Source organism: Phocoena sinus, chromosome 10 (genome assembly GCF_008692025.1).
Source record: "Phocoena sinus isolate mPhoSin1 chromosome 10, mPhoSin1.pri, whole genome shotgun sequence".
Classification (NCBI taxonomy): domain Eukaryota; kingdom Metazoa; phylum Chordata; class Mammalia; order Artiodactyla; family Phocoenidae; genus Phocoena; species Phocoena sinus.
Genome location: NC_045772.1, coordinates 47126692 through 47147915, shown reverse-complemented (window position 1 = coordinate 47147915; position 21224 = coordinate 47126692). Strand labels below are relative to the sequence as shown.

Below are 21224 nucleotides of genomic sequence, written 5' to 3'. Positions count from 1 at the left end.
CAAAATATTACCAAACAACATGGATAAGGAACTGTTTACCTGGCTCAGATAATTTGTCCTTTTGAAAAATTACTGAAATATATCAATCCATTATAACAACATTTTCCTAATATCTCAACGTTCCTGATACATGCTGTGCAGTTCAGAGGTGCTGTACTCTCCATGGTCCTGTCCCATGGCTTGGGCCTCTCCTTTCACCATATTTGTAAATCTGGTTCTTATTCATCAGGTCTGAGCTTAAATATTAACTTTTCCTGGAAGCCTTCACTAAATCCTATACAAGTAGATTTCTCCTGTCATCCTCTTCCTCTTCATCCTTCTTTCTTTCTTCCTTTGTAGTACCTACTGCTGCTTATACTTACTTGTTTACTTGTCTATTATTTATCTCTCTCATTAGATGATAAGATCCATAAGAACAATGTTGATGGAATTTTTTCCCCACAACTGGCATAGTGCCTGACACATTAAGGTGCTAAATAAATGGATAAATTCTCCCCAGATCCATTATGTCCTTTGTACATACTGTTTCCACGTCCTTTCCAACAAGAAACTTATTGATCTTTTTATCCATAATGTCCACGATAATAATAACCCCCAATTAACTCTTATTAAGTGGTTTCCGTGTGCATCTAAACGCCTTGTCAAACCGCTTTCTAAGTTCTTCACCAAAGCTGGGCAGAGTAAGACACTTAGCGTAGTACCCAGGGCATAATTAACCCTGGAAAAAATTAAAATTAATGAATAAACAAATATATATTGCAATTGTAGCCTTAAAATGAAAACGTTATAAAACAGATAAGCTTATGTTTTTGTATTTAAATATCATATGCTATCCTTTAAACAAGTGAACTGTAGAATAATCATTCGACTATTATCAAATTATTCTAAAAGTTAAGCAGCTTAATACAACAAACATTTATTTTCTCATATCGTTTCTGAAAGTTAGGAATCAGGAAGTAGACTTAACTGTAATTCTAAATTATCCTTGGTGAAATTTTGCCACTTAGAAAGATAAGTGCATGGGCTAGGGTTATAGTGGGATAAATGTAAGAAGCAGGGGTTCAGCAGAATGATAGTGGGGAACTTTTGATAAGACACAATCGTCCATTAGCCAGGCACCTTAGAACAAAAAGTGAGCAAAGTTCAGTTGTCTGCATTTTTTGATTAACGTGAAGAAGCTTCCAAAGAAGCTATTGGAGACTTCAGGAATAGACTTTTCAATAGCATAGATAGCTTTCAAGAGTAGATACTGAAGCATATGTAACTCTTGCTCTTTCCTCTCTTTTTGTGAATAATCTTAAGCCAGAAAAAGGGGATTTCACATGTAAACAAAGACTGAAATTGGAAATAGCCCCATTGCCAGATCTTAACACCTCCTCAGGGAAAATTTTCAAAGAGCCCCGGAGACCTAAGATTTAGAATAAACCAGTATTCTTACATATAAAACTACTATATGCTTCAAGGGAGGGAAACAAAGATGTCTGTAGATGTTGTAAACAGAAAAGATACTGGAAAAGCAACTGTGATAGTTAACAAGCTGAAGAAAGGAAAAATAAAGTGAGTGAATAATGAAGGTGCTCTGAGGGGGGAACCAAGTACCCACTTAGCCCTTTACTCTTAAATTTCACAGGTTGAAATTTCTTTAAATATTAAATGACAGTTGTGCAAATGTTTTTTTGATAATGGACTGCAGGAGAGAAAATAGTTTTCCTCAACACTATTAGGGTCCCTGGCTAGGTCTAAACATTAAACTGACAAGACAGATTAACAAGAGAAATGCATACAAATTTTATCGAATTTTTACATGTACCTGGGAGCCTTCACAGGAGAACGAAGACCTGAAGAAGTGACCAGAGCAGGAAGCTTTTATACCTTTTAGACAAAGAAACAATAAATTTGTGAAGAATTGACAAGATAAGGGGATTTGGGCTAGGGGTAGTAAATGGTAAAGAATAACTAGGAAGATAAGGGTTAGTTTAACAAGGCTGGTTGGTTCAGATTTCTCAGCCCCAAATGTCTTCCTTCTTCCTGGTACAGGGAGGGTACCTTTTACAAGGGAAATTTATCTCCTGCTTTTAGGGAAGAAGGGCAAGTGAGGGGGGAGGTCATAGTGACCTTCTTGCTTCTGCTGTTTTCTCAAACTCCTTCAGAGTTACTTAATATGCCGAGGTGCCATTCTGGGGGATAGTGTGTTCTGAACCCCATCAGCATGCTACAGTACCAACCTGAAACTCAGTGGGTGAGGGTATAGACTTGTTTAGGACCTCAGGATCATAAATAAAATAGCCATTCTTTACTTCCCTGTGATACTAAACCCAAATGCTATTTTATCATGGGGTTACATATTCTAGACTCATAAATCTGTGCTATGCTTTCTTTAGTAGTTCCTTAGTTTAGATTGAAATGGTTAATCCTGCTCACCCTTTCCTGGAAGGCTGAGCAGTGTGCCTTGACAGTTATGCTTCAGTGATTTATTTAATGAGGTGCCCTCCTGCCTTTTTTTCATAAGACCCTGACTAAGACCTTATAGACCTTAACTTTCCTTGCAATTCTGTTCTTACCCAATATATGGATGACCTCTTGACCTTTTATTAGATTCTAAAGATGAGTTGAGCTCTCTCAATTAATTTCATTAATCTTCTTAACAGTTTTAACTCAGAAAGGACTTTAAGTTAGAAGGAATGTTGTAATTTTGTCAAAATAAAATGTATCACCTATGACAAGATTTATCCCAAGGAGGTCAATCCATCACTTTGGACAGACTAAAAGCCATTCAAAAATTTTCCAGGCCAGTTATTCAGACTTAATTCAGAGTAAATTAAGAGGATTTCCTGGGTTTGATAGCTACTGTAGGCAGTTTCCAACTGTTCTAAAATCACTAGGTCTCTTGGTGATTTAATCAAGTTATCAGTAATCAGAATCCTTCCTTGGGAATGTAAACATGAGCTGACATTTTGTGATTTAAAATTAGCTTTTCAGATGCAAACTATTATATATAGATTGGATAAACAAGGTCTCACTGTATAGCACAGGGGACTATATTCAATATCCTGTGATAAACCATAATGGAAAAGAATATGAAAAAGAATATATATATATATATGTATAACTGAATCACTTTGCTGTACAGCAGAAATTAACACAACATTGTAATAAATCAACTATACTTCAATAAAATAAATTTTAAAAAATAAAATAAAATGAGCTTTTTAACATCTTTCTACTCTGGGTCAACTTAAGTATCTTAAGCCTTTCTACCGATTCATGCATAAACAATCTGGACGAACCCTCAATGCTTTGACTCAGCTTCATGTTATTTATCAGAGAAAAGTTTGCTATGGCTTTTTTCTTGACCCTATGTTAAAAGTTCCACTTCCTGGTTGCAGGTTAATAGTCACCAAGGCTAAATTAGTGGAGGCTATTGCTAACTAGTAACTCCTTCAGACTTGCACCCTCATGATATACAGTCTTTGTTGCCTACTGAAAAGACACTCTATTTCTTAGCAGGTAACCTTACCTCATGTGAAATTCTATTATTTTCTCCCTCACCCATTTCCTTCCCTGGTAGTAATACTTTAAATCCTGCTACTTTCCTTCTTTTACCGGAAGGAGTAACTCATGACTATCTAACCTCTGTCCAAGAACAGTCCATGCCGTGAACAAATATATTAGAAACTCATCTAGAAAACTCAGAGTTAACCTTGTTTGTTCACAGGTCATACCTTAAGATGAAAACATTAAGGGAGGTGGGATGAATTGGGAGATTGGGATTGACATATATACACTAATATGTATGAAACAGAGAACTAATAAGAACCTGCTGTATAGCACAAGGAACTCCACTTCCCTGTACAGTAGAAACTAACAACATTGTAAAACAACTATACCCCAATAAAAAAAATTTTTTTTAATTAAATTATTAGGCTGGATATGTCAAAACAGGTCTCAACTTACTCCTAAAATAATGATCCTTTACTGGAGCCAAAGTCACCCAGAAGACAGAACTCATTGTACTCACCAGGACTTGTCAACTGAGTAGACATAAAGAGAGTTAATAGCAATGGTGGGAGGTGGAGAATGTTTTGGAAATAACAAAGGATCTTGATCTATATAGGAAAAAACAAACAAAAATGGTCAAAAGACTAAGAAACTCTAAAGTGTTCTAATGTTTCTTAAGGAGGTGGAATGCCATATAAAAAGGGGTAACAGGAAGGTTGAAAGAAATGCCCTACCAGGTTATTATGTGAGACAGGCAACTCCTTCTAAGGATCCTGTTTCCATAATGCCCTGGAGGGCCAAACCTTTGGAGAAGTTCAAACAATCTATTACAAAATACCAGGGATTGGCTCCAAAATCGGAAAAAAAGCTTACTTATTAAGGACAATAATCAAGATTTTTCTCATGACCTTCACCTTATTGATTCATTATCTTATGAGTTTGGTTCAGTCCCGATAACTTCTGCACCTTAAAAGAACTACCTTAAACCACTTGAATGCAGATTCCCCAATCCTACAAATACTCTTTCTTTACTTTCTCTTTTTGTGTGACTACCAAGACTTTGTCAAGGTGGTCTCCGTTGCCGCTGTAAATTTCATAAACTCACCTCTGTTTGCTCAACAGCTTTTTCTGGGATCTCCAACAAAATTCATTTTGTTGGAGTCATGAAGCATTATTTGGTTTCTTTAAAGCTTATTTACTATTATTAACCATATTGTCTAAATCTCTTTCTTGGAAGTGTGTAAAGACATTTTAAGAAGCGTATTTAGGGCTTCCCTGGTGGCGCAATGGTTGAGAGTCCACCTGCCGATGCAGGGGACACGGGTTCGTGCCCCGGTCCGGGAAGATCCCACTTGCCGCGGAGTGGCTGGGCCCGTGAGCCATGGCCGCTGAGCCTGCGCGTCCGGAACCTGTGCTCCACAATGGGAGAGGCCACAATAGTGAGAGGCCCACGTACCGCAAAAAAAAAAAAAAAAAAAGCAGCGTATTTACTCTTCTGAGCCATTTAGTTAAGGTAATTGGTGAGATCATGTGTGGAAGATAACATATGCAAAATGCTTCATGCTTAGTAGAGTTCCTGGCCCAATATGTTCAGGTGTTCGGTGAATGTTAGCTAATTACAATCCCCTAACTCCCCAGTCCTTCCTTACCTGGATCTCCGAGCAGCCTGCAAACTCCAGGTTAATTGTCTCTGATTATAGAGTTCCGATTATAGGTCATCCATCACTGGTTTCTCTTGATTGGCAGGGATCATCTCTTCCCCCTCCCTCCCTCCTGGTGTTTTGACTCTGTTCCCTTTCTGACCCACCAGCGAGCTGAGGGAGGAATTCAGTTCTTTATATTTGCACTCCTTAGACCCCCCTCAAGGTGACTTTTTCTTGGGGGGCACTGCCTGAGTGGAGGTCCTCCGTGCAGTGACATTTGATTTTAACAATGAAAAGTGAAAAATACTTTACCCCTGATATTTGAACAGATTTCCTTTTCTGCCACTTTCCCCAAAATAAATGAACAAACCTAAAAACTTCTCTAAAGCATTTTGGATGAGGTTGTGTCTAAACAAGCAAATCTTGATTAAGTTACAAAGTTAATGAAATTGGAATTCTAGAGGAAACCTCAGAACTTATTTTTAATTAAAGAGCTACAGTACCATGGGCATAAAAGGTGATATAGGAAGGAGGATACCCGGGGAGGTTTCCATACTGTCCCATATATCAGAGACCAAGAGACACCAAAGCACTGCAGTATCCTCATTAGTTCTTTTTTTTTTTTTTTGCAGTACGTGGGCCTCTCACTGTTGTGGCCTCTCCCGTTGCGGAGCGCAGGCTCCGGACGCGCAGGCTCAGCGGCCATGGCTCATGGGCCTAGCCGCTTCGTGACATGTGGGATCCTCCCAGACCAGGGCACGAACCCGTGTCCCCTGAATCGGCAGGTGGACTCTCAACCACTGCGCCACCAGGGAAGCCCCTCATTAGTTCTTATATTTCTCCTTTCTGAGACAGCATACCCCTAAATGCCAACTCTATGTTATTATGAAATTCAAATCTACTCTGAAATTTAAAGAGGTAACAGATGAGATATAAATGTGTGAATAAAACTTCCAAGCCCCCCCCCCAAAAATGTTTAAACGAAAAAAAGTCCTACCGAGAGGCTTACTTTGCCCTTTATAATTATTGGATGAAATGATGAGGCTGACGACTTCCCTCCTTCGCGGGGTGAATGGGTTGCAATGTTTGTGTGTTTGGGATGTAGTGTGGAAAGGTTTACTGATGGCAAGTGGCATGCTGGTAAATTTTTGACACTCAGCCATGGCTGAGAGAGATGCCCCCATTCATAGCCGTTACAGATATATGTGGTGTAAATCTACCCACTGTGGCTGATTGCAAAGCCATCAGTGTCACACCACTGAACTCGGAATTTGGCATAGCTGTGCAGTGGCACACCATTACAGTTTTTCACCCATACAGATCTAGCAGACAAAAATAACCTCAAGAGCAGAGATAATAGTAAAAGGTGGTAAAATAATTAGGAAGTGAAGAGTTTTGAGTATTTATTGCCTTTGTTTTTAATACGATTTATGAAGTTGCAAGTTTATATAATTTAATTTTTAGTATTGGCTGTGTTTAACAACTGGTTCAGAAATTTTAACATTTGGCTGTTGTGCACCCACACCAAAGCACCACTGTGGGAGCTGAGTGTGTCCCTCTATCTCTGCTTTCCCAGTTGTGATGTATTTGCAGTCCTTATTGGCCATGAGGGCTATTTCAAAGCCGAAGGCTCAGTGTTCCACTCACTTTTTCTTATAGGAGAGACTTTGTCTCTAATAAAAACATGTGGTCCCATTGAATCTCAGTTGCAGGCAACAGCTGATCTCTCTGGGTGGGGCAAAGGTGGCCAGGTGGACTTTCAAATGCACACTCTTCCAAAGGGGCATTATTACCTCCAGAATCTGAGAGCTGGCACGGGAAGGCAAGAAGGAAGCCTGAACCATTACAGCTACAGTCAGGTGTTGGGACTATTATGGGATGATCTATGTAGGGACAGAGCAATGGCCCTTTTCTCAGAGTGATGTGGACCTGGCTGCTCAAATAAATTAATGTTCCAATTCAAATGACTCATTCTGTAGGAACATTAAGTTCACAGCCAATTTGTCAATATAAGAAAACTACCACCTCATTTTTTTTTTAAACTCAAAAAGTAGTGTTTAAATTTTATGACTTATAAATTCCATTTTGGCAAAAGACAAATTGAAACACACAAAGGTGATATTGGAGCCTCCCTGGCACCGTGTTCAGCTTGGCCGCCATATTTTCCGGGATGGTTAGGGGACCTTAAACTGTCATCTGAGGATTGTTAAAGAAATTTTGGGTTTTCCTAGAGAAGACTAAAGGAAGACATGGTATCTACTTACAAATATTTGAAAAGCCGTCATGTAGAAGAAGAGATTAGAACTTGTTTTACCACTTATCATAGTAGGAGAAATAGGGGCTTTGTATTATAGAGACTCCAGCTTCAGTTTTGGCTTCATCACTTACTGCTTACATGAACTTGGACAAACTATATAAACTCTAAACCTCAGATCTCTTATCTGTAAAATGGGGTATATTAGTTTCCCATGGCTATTGTAACAAATTTTCATGAATTTAGTGGCTTAAAACAACCTAAATTTATTATCTTACAGTTCTGGAGGTCAGACTCTGAAATGGGTCTCACTGGGCTAAAATCAAAATGTCAGCAGGGCTGCATCCCTTCTGGAAACTCTAGGAAAGAATCCATGTTTTTTCTTTTTCCACCTTCTGGAGGCCATCCGCATTCCTTGGCTTGTGGCCCTTTTCTTCCATCTTCAAAATCAGAAATGTTGCGCCGAGTTCTTCTCACACTGCTATCATCTCTCTGGTTCTCTTCCTCCTGCTTCCCACTTCCATTTATAAGAACTCTTGTGGTTACACCGGGTCCACCCAAATAATCCAGGATAATCTCTCCATCTCAGAGTCAGCTGAGTAGCAGCTTCATTCCATCGGCAACTTTGATTCCCCTTTGCCATGTAGCCTAACATATTCATATTCATATCTTTCCAGGTCCATTATTCTTTCTACCGTATGAGGATAAAAATATCATGTGTGTGTATCTAAGATTCCATGCAGGTGAGAGATCATATGCATTTTGAGGCAAACCCAAACTAGTATCAAGTTCAAAATAAATCCAGGTTTAGGTAAGGAGAGACTTTATTTGAAAAAACGACTGCAAATGGTGGGTAGAGTGGAGAGGGATGGTTGTAATGGGAGAAGCAAGAGGAGAAGTTCCATCCATCAGATTTGCAAGCATCTCCACTGTCAGGCAGCAAAAGGCTTTTCTTTTACAGAGGAATGAACAAGGTTAGAAAGAACTGTGTGTGGGGAAGTGGGCTGAGCTGGTGATGGTGTGACTAGATAGTTGATCAGGGAATGTTGTGCCCTGAGCTCAACCTGTTCTCAGGACAGCCGTTCTGGAGGGGTTGTTTGCTGGCTCAGCTATGAGTAGATTACTGATTTCTCTGAACCCATTTCCTCATTGTAAAATTGTGCAAATATAGAGCTTGTCAGCAGGCTTCTGTGAACCCAGATGGTCTCAAAATTCTGTGCTCTTCCAGAGAAAAGACCAATGATTACAAATGCAAACTCAGTCTTTACAAAGTCCGCTTTAAAGTTGAATCCTTTTAAAAAGCTGCAAATGTATTTTCTGAAATATGATTATCTATTTAATGACATGAAATCATCCTCAAAGAATTTAATGAAGTAGCTTTCAAATTTTTGCTTCATTATTTTTTATAACACCAGAGCATAGTGTAAATGCTCTGATTTAGAAACTTTGTGAAGGGGACCCAGCAATCTGTGTTTTATTAATAAGTTCTCCAGGTAATTCTGATACACACCAAAGTTTGAGAACTGCTGGTAGATTGGTTGACACCCTCTCTGAAGCCAGATCGCCAGGGTTTGAATCCTGATTCTGCTGTTTATTGGCTGTGTTATTAGGGTTCAGTTTCTCATCTCACAGGGTTTTGGAGAGGACTGAGTTAATTAAGTGTGTGAGAATGAAATGAATGATTCCCAGCACTTTGTTGAAATGTGTCTATTTCAATTATATAATTACTCCATTATTATTAGTATCATCATAATATCTGGAATCAATCTCGAATTTGTTCACCTGGTGCCTTGGAGAACCTGTTCTAGAAACTATGAAGTCTCATAGAGAACACAGAACAAATTATTCCAACATAATATGGCATTATGCATGACAAATGTCTCTGTGGGTACAGAAGTAATGCTGGGGTGAAGCAGAGTTTGGGGAGACAAGTTAGCGAACTGGTGAGCAGTCAGATAACCAACAAGGACCTACTGTAAAAATAAATAAATTAAAAAAATAAGGGTCAATGGAGGGTCACTGCCATTTTTGAGACTTCCGGGTATAGGAAAAAAAAAAGAAAAGGAAAAAAACTAAAAAAATGTCTGAAGAGGGTTATAAAAATTGCTTAATTCACAAAATAATGAAAGGATTTCTTTAAAAATATTTCTTTATAAAACATTATAGGCAAATTGATCTAATAATGAGCCCGAGTTGAAAGTTATATGAAGCTTGTCTTCATTTCTCATTCCCGTCTGCAACTCTGTGACTCTACATTTAACTTTATTTGTATATAAATCAAAGGGCTATGTTTGTGACCCTTTGTGAGGGTGAAGCCTGGGCTAATGACCTTCCTGCCCCCTGTGCTGGGTCCTGGGTGTCAGAGAAGAGGTGAGAACTATTTCAGGGGGGAGAAAAAGGAATATACCAAAGCAAAAATGTACAGAACAGCAGCATATACCCTATAAACCACAAGCGTTTGAGACAGTGAAGCATAAATTGCAGGGAGAGGAGTGGCCACAGCTACAGCTGGGGAGGAAGGCACAGGCCAAGTCATCAAAGGCTTTCTATGGCCACCAAGGATCCTGGACTGCATCTTGTGTATAATTGGGAGCCACTCGTCAATTTCAGGAGAACCATGGTCAGTTTTGTATTTTAGATCAATCACTTGGGTGGGAGTGTGGAGGTTGGGGGGGACTGGAGTGCCAGACAGAGGCACAGGGACCATACAGAGGACCTCTGCATTTGCTGAGATGATGAGATGTGAACCCAGCCAGACGGTGATCTAGAGAAGGGCTGGCTATCTAGAAGGTTAATAGAAACAGCAACACATACAGAAACTGCTGATGACTTCCTGTTTGGAGATGTGGATGGAAAAGACAGCTCGTCCTTGAAACTTAGTAAAGTCACACAGCTCTTAAGTGGGCCTAAATATACTGCTCTACCCCCAATCCTGGGGCAAGCTGTCCAGTCAAGTGTGTGCACAGCCTTGAGTGCTGAGGCCCTGGGAAGCTGCTCAGAGGTGGTGGGTCCAGGGAAACCCCAGTGGAGCCAGGAAGACCGCCCACTTCTAGGTCATTCGTCCCTTTGCTGAGCTCTGCTCATACCCTTTTGAGCATGCCATCCGTTTCCTGCTGGACCTCTGTCTGGTGGATTGGTGCTATCTTTACCCAAGTGGAAGTGATGAGTGAGCGTTCTATCCCAAATTCCTTGTTCATGGCTAGGGCTTGGGGGACACAGTGGCAGTGGTACCTTTGAGGTCCTGACCTCCCTGTCCTTCATTCCGTCTCACTCTTCACAGCCTAAGTCATGCTTACTTTCTTTGTCTTGCTTGTTCTAAACAGTGTTGCTGAGGCCCGTCCCTGTTCCTCTCCTTTCCCCGCTGGTTCAGCAGTCATCTGGGCCTGACCTTCATAGCCTCTAGTTGTTAGAATCTCTGAGAGTTGGAAGCTGCCTTTTAGGGCCCATTTCTTCCACCTTATTTGGGGATTCCTCTCTGTGGTGACTTCCCTTTCTTTATGTCTCCCATCCTGTGTTGACATGCCAGTTCTGCTCGGGACAACCATTGTCCCTTTCCCCTAAGAATTGACTGTCACCCTGAGAATTGTTTACCAGCATGTTTCTGGGCCCCAGAGGGAACAGATGGGATTACATTTAGAGTAGATGACTCTGCTATCATGTTCAGTCCACAATGCTGGGAGAGACATAAACATCAAGGCTAATGGATTCATGGACCTTTTAGCAAAAGTGAACAGGGTCAGGCTGGAGGGAAGTGATTTGCAGCACATAAATGAGTCTGCAAAGCTGAACTGAAAGCTCAAAGTTGAATTTAATTCAAGCTATGGAGATTAATCAACCTTTTCTCCAAGCTGTGGGATAGGAGGAAGTGGTTAAGGACACAGGCTTCAGAATTACTCTGTCCATGTTCAAAGTAAGGCTATGACATTTGCCAGCTCTATGACATTTGCCAGCTCTGTGACCTAGGGCCAGATACTTTCTCTCTGTGCCTCAGTTTCTTCATCTGTAGAATGGAAATAATTATAGGCCCTGCCTTATTTAGTTTTGCAAGAATTAAATGATATAACATGGGTAAGGCTGTACAGAGTGCTACCTCGAACATAATAGTAATAGTTGCTAACATTTATTAAGTGCTTATTATGCACTAGGGGTCAAAAATATTACACACTACTATTCCTCTTTGTCATACGAGGTTCGACAGAGTTTCTTCTCAAAGAATTAGATTTGGCTGACAAGAAACTGTAAAGCAGAGAGGCTCCACGCAGAAAAGCATGCATCTGATCACATTGGGGGCTTGTTAAATACACATTCCTGGGCTTCATCCCCACAGTTTCAGATTCAACAGGATTGTGAGGGTGTCAGTCTGAGAATTTGCATTTCTAACCAGGTCCCATTTGGGGACCAAACTTTGGGATACTCTGGCATAGAGGTTAAGAGGACGCATTTTGAAGTCAGAAGGATTCAGATTGGAAACTGAGCTCTGGCATTGTATGGCCTTGGGCAAATTACTTTGTCTCTTTAGACTTCAGTTTCCTTGTCTCCAATATAAGTCTAAGAACTAGGCTGTGTGAAGAGTTAAATTAGATGATACTATAGTTAGCACATAACATGCATTAACTATTATTCCTATTCTTCTGCTAAATTTTGGGCAATATCCTGGTCTTCTCTGTGCCTCTACTTTATTATCTATAAAGTAGAAACATTCACTAATCAGTAGTATATGGCAGATGAAGGCACTCAATAAGATAATATCCTCGGGCTTCCCTGGTGGCGCAGTGGTTGAGAGTCCGCCTGCCGATGCAGGGGACACGGGTTCGTGCCCCGGTCCAGGAGGATCCCACGTGCCGCGGAGCGGCTGGGCCCGTGAGCCATGGCCGCTGAGCCTGCGCGTCCGGAGCCTGTGCTCCGCAGCGGGAGAGGCCACAGCAGTGAGAGGCCCGCGTACCACACACAAAAAAAAAATAATAAGATAATAGCCTTGAGTCAAACTATTAGTGACCATTCTAGAGATTAAATATGCAGTCCCCTTCTGTAGCACTTTAAACAGGACTTGGAATGTCTTCCTCTTTTTTAAAAAAATATTTATTTGTTTACTTATTTTTTGCTGCGTTGGGTCTTTGTTTTTGCGTGTGGGCTTTCTCTAGTTGTGACAAGCTGAGGCTACTCTTCCTTGCGGTGCGCAGGCTTCTCATTGCGGTGGCTTCTCTTGTTGCAGAACACGGGCTCTAGGCGCGCCGGCTTCAGTAGTTGCGGCTCGTGGGCTCTAGAGCGCAGGCTCAGTAGTTGTGGCGCGTGAGCTTAGTTGCTCCACGGCATGTGGGATCTTCCCAGCCCAGGGATCGAACCCATGTCCCCTGCATTGGCAGGCAGATTCTTAACCACTGCGCCACCAGGGAAGTCTGGAGTGTCTTCCTCTTAAATGAGAAAATCCTCTGCTACTGCAAGGGGTCTAAGACTCCCAATAGAGCCTTCAGATTCTAGCTCTCGCCTTTAATTTTACTCCCTCTTTGCCTTCTTCCTCATATTTTTCCACCAAAGCGGGATCATTCATTTTATTTCTCTTGGTCCTGGTTTGCCTTTATTTATTGCTGATGTGTTATCCTTTGCAGGTAGACAGTTGTTTCCTTCCCCGGCCATCTGTCATGAGTCGGGAAGGAACATCTACTTGAGTGAAGACTGGGTCAGGGTTCACTGGAAAGTTCTTTAGGAGTGAAATACGGCTTGAACATTTAATTTATATCTCTTACAAATGGTATTTTCTTTTCTTTTCTTTTATTTACTTATATTTTTTGCGGTACGCGGGCCTCTCACTGTTGTGGCCTCTCCTGTTGCGGAGCATAGGCTCCGGTCACGCAGGCTCAGCGGCCATGGCTCACGGGCCTAGCCGCTCCGTGGCACATGGGATCTTCCCAGACCGGGGCACGAACCCGTGTCCCCTGCGTCGGCAGGCGGGCTCTCAAACACTGCGCCACCAGGGAAGCCCACAAATGGTATTTTCGGATTGAGGTTAGATTTAGGAATGTTCCCAGACTTCTGAACTTTTCCACTTTTAATGCCCTTTTTTTCTATAGTTGTATTGTCAGCTTTTTGGTTCTGATTTTTGTTCTTGTTTTTTACCTTATCTCCTCTGCAAGCCGTAAGACACAGAAACTTCTTAGCCACCAACAGCTTGCAGCAGGGTAGCAGAGACAGGAAACATATTTCATTGCTGGTTCTTTCTTAAAGACTGAAATAGATGCCAAGTTTCTTCCTGGGATCAAGAGCTCCAAAAGCAAAGAGAAAAGCAATTTAATATTAAGACACTTCGCACAAAGGTTCTTGCATCATTACAATAAACCCCAGAAAAAAAGGCAAGCTTTACTTAGATCAACAGTTCTTTAAAATAATAGTACAATTTTCCGTGGGAGATACTGGGTTAGGGAGATATTTTAGTGAGCATGGCCTTTGGTGAATGTTAACGCCTACACAGAACCATCCTTGCACGGTTTTTCTATGTTACTCAAGCTTGAATTTTACCAGTTAATTTTTCACACGTCTATTATGAATGCTCCTTTTATTGGCAACATTAAAAGCCTTGCCAATTCTTTCAAAATCTAGTGGTAGAACCTCTTCTGGGTTTTGGGTGTTTTGATTTAATTAGCCTTAATAAAAATGTTTTATAATAGTATTATGTTTAAAAAATCATGTTTTCTCCTTTTCTGTTCTATACTATTTCAGCTTTAAGATTGTGACGACTTTTGCTAAAGTATGACTCTAAATTAACAGTCTGAAACTTGTTTAGCAAATGGATGTCTCCAGACATATGAGATGCAAAAAATGAAAGGAATAATCACACACAATGTTTCAAGTTCCACTGAAGGTTCTGTCTCAGTGTTGGAGATGGCTGCTGCATCCACTCGATCTGAGAAGCTTTCTTCTTTGTCTATATTTACATGTAGACAGGTCCTTCCCCACAAGTAATAGGAAAACAAGTTTCAATTCTAGCACTATCCTGTTTTGCTGTGTCATTTTAAACTTAGGTCTTGGTTTCCATTATTGTCCATCCCTAAGGTGGCCCTTCTAGCTCTAACATTTTATGATTGTGGAGGATGTTATCAGCAGAGTTACTAAGTGATTAGTTCATATCATAAGATTCTCTTTTTCTTTAAGAGTAAATTCCATCAAACAAACAGCTACTTTGGAAAAAAAAAAGGGTCAAGCCTCATAGGGCAAATTATTTTGCTAACTTAATCTGAATCCAGAAACTTTTTCAAAAAAAAGGATGGCTTTGATTTAATGGTTTTACATGTAAATCTATTGCATATTTTTAAAAAATAAAGATTTCTGTAAGTAAGTTGTAGAAAAATGAAATACTGGAGTTGTGAAGGACACTAATTTTTCAACTTAAATATGAAAAAGACAAAATAATAATTCTGGAAATAGACACAGCAGCTCTTAACTAAATGTCACACCACCCGCTTATATGTGAAGTGCCTCTGAAGGGCTCAGGGGATCCAGCTGTGGCAGCGCCTCTGAGAATACACCAGCACTGTTGGTGATAGATGACATTTTGGTTACTAATGAACTAAAGAACTGAAACCAAGAATTTAGTTGGAGACAGTTAACTAGAGAGTCTATTATATGTACATGATGCCCTAGATAACCAACTCAGCACTCACAGGAACAAAGGTTAAGACAACCATGTTCTTCATGATGATGTCCCAGAAGATTTTTCTCATTTAGAAGCAGTCACTTCTGACCTTTTTCCTGAGCAGACAGATGATAGAAATTGATAAATGAGAAACAGGCAAATAGAAGACAGAACACTTTCCTTCAACAAACAGTTTTATTCCTGTACTAGTGAGAAGGTGTGTAAGACACTATATAGATTTTTTTGACCATAGTTACAAATATGAAAATATATTAAGCAAATACATAACTTAAATAGAAAGACGAAGGAAGTGCTTTCTTCAAATAGAGTTGGTTAGAGACACAATATTGTGGGGAAGTACTACCATAAGAAAAGCATAGAATCATCTACTGACATTTTAAACAACCAGATTTGCAGAGAAAGAATACATGACATCAAAAATGTAAAAGTGCTCTATTATAAAACATAATAAGCTCAGTTGCTAGATGTATTTACATTATTTATTTAAGCTTCACACAAATCAGGGAACAGCCAGAAGAGCCTCCATGGACAATAACGTTATTAGATATTGACTACCTAACATCCAAAGTATTGGGCCAGGTGGACATATATACACTACCAAATGTAAAATAGATAGCTAGTGGGAAGCAGCCGCATAGCACAGGGAGATCAGCTCGGTGCTTTGACCACCTGGAGGGGTGGGATAGGGAGGGTGGGAGGGAGACGCAAGAGGGAGGAGATATGGGGATATATGTATATGTATAGCTGATTCACTTTGTTATAAAGCAGAAACTAACACACCATTGTAAAGCAATTATACTCCAATAAAGATGTTAAAACAAAACAAAATAAAAAAAACAAAGTATTGGGTCAGGAGCAATTTCCCCTCAAAAGAAGTGTATGTTGAATGTCTATGAGCTGTGCACTAATTTCTATAAGGCAGGAGTAGAAATGAGTTTAAAGACTTGGTTCTTGTCATTGCAGAGTTTATAAGCCTGATGGGTCCCACCTGGGAAACCAGAGATTAAGGACTCTTCAGGTAAGGATATTGGTGTACCTGGTTGTCAGTGTGGCTGAGATTAGGAGATTTCACGAAGGCCACTGTAGACTCTCCCAGTAGCTCACAGGGGAACACCACCCAACTCTCCGGCATACTCCTAAAGCCACAGTTGCATATGCTCCTTTCTTGTTGGGATGCTTACCTGCTCACTCAGCTATGAAAACACAACATCTCAAACATAACACAAAGCTTGCTCTTAGGATGAAGATAGTTTTTCTTAAAAGCAATTACTTAAGGCAGAAAGCAGCCATAACTAAACTCTCTTGTGAATATTCTAGAAGGAACATGTTACATTTGTCTGATATTATTCACCATTTTCAACAACTTATTTTGGTATCTTACATAAGATCATGTACAGTGGCATATAGGTTATAAAAATAATCTGTGGTAAATCTGTTAATAGATCTTTTTATTTCCATTACATAAACCTTTATTTTAAGAGCATTCACCAACAATTTTCTTATTTCATGAATGCAACTATATAGACAACCTTTAAAAAAATAAAAGGCCTCATTTTTGTTGCATACATTTATTCCTAGGGAGCCTCCCTATAAGTGAAGAGTATTCTTTTAGTCAGAAATATTTCCATTGCTAGAAACATTTTTAGAACAGAACAGATTTTTGCTATTATCATGGCTGCATTAAATGTTACCCTGCATTTTAACTAAAATGGCCAAACATTTTCCAAGGCATCATCCACTACAAGAATCTAAGGTAGGGTGTTCAGAATTCCAAACTCAGTTTCATCAAACACCTGGTCAATTCACAAAACTAAATGAATCAATTCAATTGCTTAATCAGCTAAATCATCTGAACCTCCCCCCCCCCCGCCCCCGCCAAAGTATAATACGCCCTAATAGAAGCATATGACATCTCCAAAGAACAGTCTGGACATACGGAAGGGATGGCATTTCCTCCTCCTGATGGTGTCTGCTTACAGCCCCCTTTTCAAATATTTTTCCTTCTTTACATCATTTCACTCATTTTCTGCAGTCACGGTTTATAGATTTTTTTTCCCTTGATGTGAAACAATCTTTGAATACTTGATATGATTTGAAATCTCAGGTTAAAAATACTCAGCATTTGGGCTGATAACAGCCTTTTCCACTCTGTCTCTTCAGAAATGAGGTACTATTGAATCCTTGCTCACAGCCACTTTGGGGAGGATCAGCCATTCCTGCTTGCCACTGTGTCTTGATGATCAATTACTTTCATTTCTTCAGTGAAATGGAACCTGGAAAGTCCTTGAACTGCTACCTCGAACAAGCAGTTCATTACCTATTTCTTTTTCCCACCAGGGCAGGTTTGGTCTGGCTCACATGTGTGAACTAAAACTCTAGAGCACCCCAGAGTTGGGGCTCAGATTCTATCACTCACTGTCATCCAGATCTGGCAGGCTTATGATTCCAGGATTCCAACCTTAGAGACGCAGAAAGCTAAGTGAATGAGAATTTAGTATATATACGGCTGATAGCTTTCTTGCAAGAAGTAAGGAGAGTGTTTAAATACAAGAACCTAGATCCTGAGACACTAAGAGAATCAGAGTGTGAAGTACAACATGTGAAGTCTAATTTTGTGTTGCTGGACATCTGCTTAGTGGTTTCATATTATTTTCACATGTCATGTTGGGCTTTCTTCCAAGATATAATAAAATTAATTAAAGACCCTCCCAAATAAAACTGTCCCCAATATGCTGTGTGCTGTGGCCATTTTAGTGTTTAAAAGTGAAATCATCATCATCTCTTCTATAATGTGGAGCCTGAAAAGACTATGAAATACCAAAGGGTATGAGGAGATAAGATGAACAGAAAATAAAATCACCTTCTACTAGGAAAGCAAACACATTCAAAAGGGAGAAGGGGAAGAGTAGTGAAAAAGAGGGACTCAAGTGTTAAGGGCTGGTGAATTATTTAGGACAAGTATGTGCAGAGCCAGACAGGAAGATGAGCCTTAGAAAAATCTGATTCAAGAGCTGAAAAACTGGCTGCTATCCAGAGAAAACAGAATAATACGAAATTGATTTAATGAGTAGAGATTAAAGGAGTTAATTATAAAGAACTTGGATAAATAATTATTAAGATGCAAGACGGGACCCTTCTGAGATTTAATAGCTCAATAACACTTTGAAGGCTTGATGATTAAAGTGTACCGCACAGGTGCACTGCCAGGATGCCCACCGCGACAGGAAACGGAGTGTTTACCAAGACATAACACATGATGGGATTAAATTAAAATACATCCAATTGAGCTGAATGTCAAGGAAACCTTTTATTCCTCCTCCTAAATTTAATAAATAGATCAACTAGATTATGTATTTAGTCTTTGGTGGTGGTGGAAGGGAAGATAGTGAAATATTTGTTGCTAAGGAGATTTAAAATTAGACAGGTGGAGGGTAGGAATAAATATGTCCTGCATTAGACTAAAAGAACATACAGTTTTCCCTTGTCACGTCCATTTTTATGACTCTGATTCCACCCCAGATATGCCAGGGTATTTACTTTTACAGACGTGTAGGTTTTTTATGGTTTGAATTCTTGACTTGTTCAATTAATTGCTTTCTCTTTTTGGTCCAGCGATTTGCTAGAGAAGCAGCATCAGCTCTTGCCAGTGTGTGGTCCGCAGAAGGCTGCCGCTGCCCTGGTGCTCGGTAACTTCACTGCCTCATTGAGGCCCTCTTTCAGGCTTAACTGAAAATAGTAACAATAACCCCAGCATTATTACTGTGATGCTTTCTCTGTATTAAGTAGAAATGTGTAGTTTCTAGGACAGTGCCTGGCAAGTTGCAGGCACTAAAACTTTTCTGAATAAATGAAAAGCCAAAAATGAATTTCTTTCCATGTTTGAATATGCTTTGTGCCCAGCGACGTTAGCTTAAAATTGTTTTTCTAAATTTCTTGCTTTTTCTTATTAATACAGGGAAAGTTATTCCTAATAGACACCACATCTCATAAATCTCCGACCTTTATTTTCTCCCTGGTGGTACCACTGCCACACTCACATGTATGTTGTTCCTTTTCATTTCTAGAAGAGCCACCTGGTTTCCCGAAACAGGGTCAGAGACTAACACTGTCATTTCACACGGGCATTGAGCACGATGATACTGTGAAAACTTGGAATCCTCTTCGCATTCATTCTTATAAAGTTTTTTCCTGTTTCCATAAACTTCAAAGAGCCCTGGAAATTTTTCCAGTTTGGGTGGAGCTTTACTTAACTATAAATAACTCTTTTAGGAATATTTAATGATTTTCCATTACTATGCCAATGACACCCATTATATTACTTATGGGACTCTATAGTATGTAGCAAAAATATACATTTTGAAAAGAAATGTACTCTTTCTGCAAATGAAGCTGTGAGATCAACAACCTTGATTTCTAATTCTTAAGTTTATTTCAGAGAAATTTGTAGTGAGAAAAAGGCAAACATTCCCGACTCATCTCTCAGGTAGCCATGAGGATAACCGTGCAGATGCCTGTCAAATTTTCTCCAGGAAGACCCTCGGAACTGGACCTTGGGGAGGGCAATGCCCACTTTCTGACTCACTGAAATTTGTTATAGTCAAAATAGGCACACACACTGAAGATCAACTTGGTAGAGTAGGTAGTGCTTTTTATATTAAATGCAACTGAAGGTGTCTACCCTATATTTTGACCTCAATGATTTACTAAAAAAGGCTTTTGGAAAATTTTATACTAAGCACCACTGAATTTTTGTGTTTTTTAAATTAACGATATATGATGTTTGAGGACATTTCTATAGATATTGATGTTAGGCCCTTTGATCAGGAGTATAATATGCCACCGCAATATTCTTTTAATGGGAAAACCAAGTGTGACGGGTGCAATTTTGACTCTTCCAAGAATGCAGCCCCCAAGAAATGAGACAAAGACGAGCATGTGTCCCTTGGGCAACACACATCCCAGTGTGGGATGCGTGTTTGCACAGCACACCGTGGATGCAGTGAAACAGTTTCCCATCACTATGGATGGCACTTTGCATGTTGACTAGGTTTCCAGTTAGGAGGGCAGATGGCATGCTTCTTCATATGGGGAATTCATCACTTCTGTTTGGGTCGTTCTCTCTCAGAACCCTCAGCCCTGCAGCCTGGACTTGCTCAGCAAGTTACGTGGCCCATGAGCTGACCACGTTGGCTTGAACCTCAGGCAGGAGAAAGGGGAGAGACTAACCACCTGAGGCACAACCACCGATTTAACCTTTGGTGCTGCTTAATCGCATCTCCCCAGTCCTTTCTTTTGATTGTTATATTTGTCCAAATCGCATTTGGATCATCTTTGGATCCTAAGATTCATGGGACAGCAGTGCAGCCAAGCCCGCTGTACTCCCTGCTCTGTCCAGCCCTGCCCTTTATCCTGTCCAGTAAGGATTAAAACTGGTAAAAACCACGGCCCCACCACAGCAAGCACCTGCGTACACATTTTACCAGTCATCCTGTGATACTGGTTGAATTAGTTTATGTAGAACAAGCCATGAACACTTTAGTGTGGAAAAATAGTATTATATAAAGCTTAATATTAAACATTATGAAAAAATACATATTTACAGAAGAAACTACAAAATACAACTATGTACAATAATATCTGTTACCTTTAAATTACATAAATTCTTTAAAATTCTCCAGATTAATAAATTATACATAGTATCAACAGAAATAGCTTGCACCTCTGTAGGGCATGAAGCAAGTTTTTAAGAAGAAATCACACAGTGAATAGTTTTGATCCAGGAGATCTCCAGGTGCATTCTCAATGCCTTGAATAACCCGCATCTGAAAGGAAGGACACCAGAATTAGAGGCTGGAGCAGGGTGTGTCACAGTTGTTTCTTCTGTGTATGAAAATGACAAATGGCAAAGACTCACAGAAACGACGGAAACTCAATATGGTTTAGGATGAGACCATCCCAGGTCATTGCATTCAGAACCATAGATTACTAGAATTGGAAAGGACTACTGATTCCAGTCTATCCCCTCTGGTTTTACAGATGAACCCACAGACCCAGAGAGGCACAGAAACTCACTCAGGGTTACACGGCTTGTGAATGCTAGTTAGTTCCAGAGCTGTTCCTGAATCCTAATTTTCAGATGCCTGAAGCTAACCATACCATAGTTAGCTTCTTTCAGGAGCAC

General features: G+C 40.0%; 1 protein-coding gene across 2 annotated transcripts in view; it reads right to left on the bottom strand.

Moving 5' to 3' along the window:
* Positions 1–19449: 19449 nt before the first annotated feature.
* Positions 19450–21224, bottom strand: part of PTPRB (protein tyrosine phosphatase receptor type B) — a 113927-nt gene continuing 112152 nt past the window's right edge. The window contains exon 32 of one of the 2 annotated variants that reach the window (XM_032645139.1): positions 19450–20865. In XM_032645139.1, the coding sequence (XP_032501030.1) occupies positions 20843–20865 (23 nt within the window). In that variant the 3' untranslated portion in view covers positions 19450–20842. The remainder of the gene's footprint in view (positions 20866–21224) is intronic. The other variant, XM_032645138.1, reaches the window with a different exon arrangement.